Source organism: Coenobita brevimanus, chromosome 29, assembly GCF_032717465.1.
Source record: "Coenobita brevimanus isolate Jiangsu-jjx chromosome 29, ASM3271746v2, whole genome shotgun sequence".
Lineage (NCBI taxonomy): Eukaryota > Metazoa > Arthropoda > Malacostraca > Decapoda > Coenobitidae > Coenobita > Coenobita brevimanus.
This window is the reverse complement of record NC_136982.1, coordinates 42,305,700-42,311,762: the sequence shown is the minus strand read 5'-3', so window position 1 is coordinate 42,311,762 and position 6,063 is coordinate 42,305,700. Positions and strand designations below refer to the sequence as shown.

The 6,063-nt window shown below is 44.8% G+C and overlaps 1 protein-coding gene across 1 annotated transcript; it reads right to left on the bottom strand.

Moving 5' to 3' along the window:
* Positions 1-4,918: 4,918 nt before the first annotated feature.
* Positions 4,919-5,315, bottom strand: LOC145394947 (U-scoloptoxin(01)-Er1a-like). The gene has a single exon (XM_080268697.1). The coding sequence runs from the start codon at positions 5,313-5,315 to the stop codon at positions 4,926-4,928; it is 390 nt and encodes a 129-aa protein (XP_080124823.1). The 3' UTR covers positions 4,919-4,925.
* Between the last annotated feature and the right edge of the window lie 748 nt (positions 5,316-6,063).

Genomic DNA, 6,063 nt, shown 5'->3' with positions numbered 1-6,063 from the left:
CAAGGTCACAAGATAAGGTCAGATTTGGATCCGTGTGTGTGTGTGTGTGTATATACAGTTTTTTAGTTTTGGGCAAAAGTTAATGGAAAGGTTGACGTTCACCCAATGGTCTGAGTTACTGATTTTTTTAATAGTGGTTCAAAGGTCAAGGTCACAGGCAAAGGCCAACTGAAAAAAATTTGACCTGATTTGTACCAAACCTGGAAAAATGTCAAGAAGGAATTAATACAACGATTTTGAGAACACACGGTCGAAGGTGGAGGTGGTAAGGTGAAGTCCCACGTCTGACCTGTTGTGTGGCGCGGATGTTGGCCTCTGCTAGTGCTTCTTCTTACCTCTACCTGTCGTTCCATCTACCATTCTACCTGCCCACCCATCCATCCGTTTATTTGTCTCTGTTCATGATTTATTCAGGTCTGGGGTCTTCCAGGCAGCTGAATAAATCTAGTCGTCATAGTCAGGTTAAAATGATAAGGGTACAACGGATTTCAGTGACGCACACACACACACACACACACACACACACACACACACACACACACACACACATAAATATATATATATAAATATATATATATATATATATATATATATATATATATATATATATATATATAAAACATGCCTGTGTATCTGTAAATATATTTATATAAATACCTTCCTTTATTATGCTTCGCCTACTTTACTTTCACTGCATTACCATCACCATCGCCTTACACAGCCCCTTCCCCACCTTCCCTCCATCCTTTGTTCTCACGGGAAAGGCGAAAGGCGGGGAAGCAGAGATGTCCCAATGTTTGCCAGCAGCCTCCCGTGGCCGTGTGTGCGTGGACACTTGTTTGCCTTACTAGTAAACACACGGCGTGATGATGTTGATAGTGGTGATGGTTTATGATGATGATGATGATGGTGTGTGAGTTCCTTGATGGTCATTGGGCATATAGAGTGAGATACGTTGACATGTTTGGCGGGGAAACTGGAGCGGCGCGTGCTTGATTTGTTTGATTTTTGGGTGTTTGTTGGTTGGTTGATTTGTTATTACCTCCGCCAGAGATGCTGGACAGAGTTTATGTATTCACTCGAGTGTGTTTGTCTGTGCAAAATGTGTATCAAAGAATTATCAGATTTAAATGAAATTTGGTGTATGGGTGGGCAGTGGGTCAGGGAAGAGTTAATTAGATTTTGAGATTGATCCGGATCCGGATGCAGGAATAAATAGTACATTTATTGGCATTAGCGGAGGTATGTGCTCTCTGACACTATGAAACAGGACAGACTAAGACTGTAGAATTATTTGGCTATGTGAGACCGTAAAAGTATTCGTCTGGCAGGAAAGAGGAATTACAGCAGCAAATAAAAATTTATTGGCGTTGGTGGAGGATGCGCTTTCCGACTACTTTCTAGTTGTTGTTGTTGTTTAATCCCATCTGTCTAACCAAGCACACCTGTCGACCACAGGTAAACTACTGCTTCTGTGGGGCCGTCCTGCAGGTACAGTACAGTACACACACCGTGTAGGGATCCGGCATCACTTTGTGATAGACAGTGCCTCACCAGGGTTGGACCAGGGTCCTTCCCACGGCGAGGTGCAGGGAACTATGAGGAGGCCTGCTCCTGGGTGGACGTTGCAGCTACTTCTCTCCACCCAGGGTGCACAGGGCCACCACGTGTAGACTTCTCGTCAGCGCCAGTGCAGAGGTGGTTAAATATATATATATATATATATATATATATATATATATATATATATATATGTGTGTGTAGGTAAAAATATAAATACAGATAGATAGATAGATAGATACGCAAGCAAATGAATAAATAAATAAATAAATAAAAATAAGTCGGTTATTGAGAGAGAGAGAGAGAGAGAGAGAGAGAGAGAGAGGGACGTGAGGGGAAGGGGAAGCAAGCAAACATCGCCGTGTAAAGGCGAGGAAGGGGAAGAGGAAGTAGGAAAGGGGGGAGGGGAAAGGAGATGGAGAGGTGCTGGGGAAGGGGGAGATGAAGAAGAGGGAAGAGGGGAAGAGAGAGAGAGAGAGAGAGAGAGAGAGAGGAGAGAAAAGAGAAGAATTGTAGAACGGGGGAGAAAAGAAGGAAAGGAGAGAGGAAAGATGTTGAAGAGACGAAGAGGTGAAATAGGGAAAGGAGTGGATAGAAGAGAGAAAGAGAGAGAAAAGTAGGAGAAAGAGGGGGAAAAGAGAGGGAAGGAGTAGGAGAAAGAGAGGAAAAGAGAGAGGAGGAGGAGGAGGAGAAAGAGAGGAAAAGAGAGATGGAGGAGGAGGAGGAGAAAGAGAGGAAAAGAGAGATGGAGTAGAAGGAAGAGGAGGAAAGAAACATTAAATAGTAAAACGAAGGAAGAAGAGGGAGAGAGGGAAGGAAAGTGTGATGGAGAGAAGGAAGGAAGGAGGGAAGAGGAAGGATGTGGGTGAGGGAGAAAGTGATGACCCGGGAAAGGAAGGAGGAAGGGAGGGAGGAAGAGAAGGAGGAAGGGAAGGAGGAAGAGAAGGAGGAAGGGAAGGAGGAAGAGGAGGAGGAAGGGAAGGAGGAAGAGGAGGAGGAAGGGAAGGAGGAAGAGGAGAAGGAAGAGAAGGAGGAAGGGAAGGAGGAAGAAGGAAGGAAGGGGAGAAAGAGAGAAGAAATAAGGAAGAAAGATGAGGTAAAAAGAGGAGGAAGGGAGAGGAGAAGGGAGGGGACGAAGGGGAAGAAGAGAGAGAAAGGAGGATAGGAGAAGGGAGAGATGAATAAAAAGATGAGGAATAAAGAAGAAATAAAGAGGAAAGAAGAGGAGATGGGAAGGGAAGAGAGGAGGAAGACAGGAGAAGGAAGAAAGAAGAGAGGAAGAGAAGGAGTAAGGAAGGAGGAGAGAAAAAAAAGAGGAAGATAAAACCGAAATGAGATGAAGGATTAGAGATAGATAGATAGATAGATAGATAGATAGATAGAGAGAGAGAGAGAGAGAGAGAAAAGAGGGAGAGAGAGAGAGAACGAAAGGGAAAGTAAAAAAAATAAAAAAACACCGCGATGGGAGGAGGGGGAGGAGAGGGAAGGGAGGGAGGAGGAGGAGGAGGAGGGGAAAGAAGGGGGATGAGAAGGAGGGAGGGGCCTACGGGAAGGGAAAGTCGAGGGTGGGATAGGAAGGAAAAAAGGGAAGGAAGAGAGAGAAGACTGGGAAGGTGAGGGAGGAAGGAGAGGGGAGAGAAGGAAGAAGGAATGGGAAGGGGAGCCAGGGGGGGGGAGAAAATGGGAAGGAAAGGATTGGAAGGGGGAGAGAAAAGGAAAGGTTGGGAGGGAGAAGAGAAGATGAGGAATGAAAAATAAAGTGGAGAGAGAGAGAGAGAGAGAGAGAGAGAGAGAGAGAGAGAGAAGATGGGAAGGAAAGGAAGGGGGTACTTGCGCAATTTTCTCAACCTTCGGTGTTTTAGGATTGTCACGCTTCTCTGCTTGGGCCGTGGAGAGAGAGAGAGAGAGAGAGAGAGAGAGAGAGAAAGAAAGAAAGAGAGAGCTCTTATAAGATTATGGAGAGGTACACTATTACATATAAGATTAATAATAGAGGGGTAAGAGAGAGTATAAGGGATGAGGAGGATTATAAGGGCTGGAGGGGGATTGAATAGGATTAGGCGCTTGGTATTAGGGTGGATTAGATAGATAGATGGTAGATAGATTGATAGATAGATGGATGGATCGATAGATAGATAGAAAAATAGATAGATTGACACATGGATGGTTGGATATACTCGTAGATAGATAGATAAATAAACAGATATATAGATAGATAGATAGATGGATAGATACAGTGTGGTTGTGCGAAAGGTACTATAGAGATCGTAGTGATGGTGGTAACATTCTTACTTGATAGATAGATAGATAGATAGACATGGTAGACAGACAGACAGGCAGGCAGACCGATAGATAGATAAATAGATACCAGTATGTCCTGTTTTGCCCTATCCCTTGGCCACATTGCCCTTTCCTGCCCTGCCCTGTCCTCCCCTGCCCTGTCCTCCCCTGCCCTTCCTCCCCTGCCCTGCACAATCCTATCTTTTCTATTTCTTTATTGACACAGAAACCTGCCTTCAAAAGCAGTAAGGATAAAAACGTTCACAGGAGAGTTTATTATTATTATTATTACTATTATTATTATTAGTAGTAGTAGTAGTAGTCGTAGTAGCAGTAGTAGTATCCTAATCTCAGCATGAAGTAATACCAGAAGGATGAGATCAGATATGGCTTAAACAAATAAATAATAATAATAATAATAATAATAATAATAATAATTGACTGACGTGAAAGTTTAGCCTATTAGACACTGGGTTACTTTAGTCACTTGTGAGGGGCCTTGAGACAGTGGGTTTGGCCTTAAGGAGCAGCAGGTTAATGAGAAGACGCTGCTGAGGCGAAGATGGGTCAGGGTGGTGAAGGCACGTAAGGCAAACACGAGCGAAGGCCATGCTGCTTACCCGACGCGGCTCCTGGATACGTCTTTTTGCTTATCGTGAACTCGTATTATCATTATTATTATTATTATTATTATTATTAGTAGTAGTAGTAGAAGTAGTAGTGCAAATAGTAGTAGTAGTTGTAATGGTAGTTGTTTTTGTGGCTCCAGGCTTATTCGAAACGTGAACCCAGTGGACTGCAGGCTGAAGTTCCCCTCCTTCTGCAGTCCACCAACCTTCTTTGGGGGATAGGAAGAGAATAGAAGGACATTTGAATAACCAGGCAGCCGAGCCGCCCAGTTACACAGGTGCCACCACGTGAAGGCGACTTTCTCCCGCAACAACAGAGACTCGTAAAAGGAATGAATTACCACTTTAACTGTGCGGGAAATATTGCGGGAATGAAAAGTGCCACCGTTATAAAAAGTGCAGATTTAATCAAGAAAATGTACAAGATTTACAGAGAGGAATATCGTGGGTTTAGGTTTATACGTTGACATCCAAGTTGTCTTCGGGGATCTTGCCAAAGTCGGCGTTAGAGAGTTCGAAGAGCGTCTCAGCCTCGGCGCAGGGGAAGGCTTCTTCTTGGTGTGCGCAGGTGAGGGACTCCTGGCTGAACACGGTCTGGTTGCCGCAGAAGAAGGAGTACTGGTCGATCCCAAGCACTGTGCCTTCCTCGTCACTGATGGGTACGCAGACGTGGAAGACGCGGCAGTCAGTGGCCACGTCAGCGTAGTAGCCATAAGCACGATCTGCGCAGCTGAAGGTCTGGGCAGGTTCAGCGCCGAGGATGTCGAGGTAGCCATCAGAGAACCGGTAGGCCATCCTGGCGGAGGCCACGGCGGCGAGGCAGAGGACGGCGGCCAACACCTTCATCCTGGGCTGGAAGTATGTCCTGATTAGTGAAAGAAAAAGGAAAATATATCTCTAGAGTCAGGTCTTTTTCCCACAGGCGATCGTAAACCTCTCACTACCATGGACACTTCACAGGCAAGAGCTGACGATTTTTTTACCTGTGAAAAATATTATCTTGAGCAAAGGGAGGGGAAGAGAGAGACGATAAAAAAAAAAAAAAGGTGGAGACAAGTGGTCCACCTGAGGAACGCCACTACACTGACAGCTGTAGATATACGGACAGACAGACAAATAGACAGACAGACAGATGGATATAGACAGAAGCAACTACAGACAGACAGGAACAAATACATACAGACAGATTGCCAGATAGATAGATAGCCAGACAGACAGATAGATAGATTATAAACAGTACGTAACCTTGCAAAAAAGAATTACCGCTATTCGTAATAATATAATGCTCAGGGAAAGGAAACGTATTACGGACAATCCCACAGTTTACCGAAAAGATGATGACTTGAAGGTTGGCGTTTGTCATTCTTCCTGAGAGAGAGAGAGAGAGAGTGTGCGAGTGCGTGTGCGCATGTGCGTGAGTGTGTGTACTGTATGTGTGTGTGTGTGTGTGTGTGTGTGTGTGTGTGTGTGTGTGTGAGAGAGAGAGAGAGAGAGAGATTTGACCCTGTTCCTTACCCTTCCTTCGTCGCAGACATAGGAATAAGGGGAAACACCATCCACTCACCCAATATAGTCTTACTTTCAGGCAACTCCA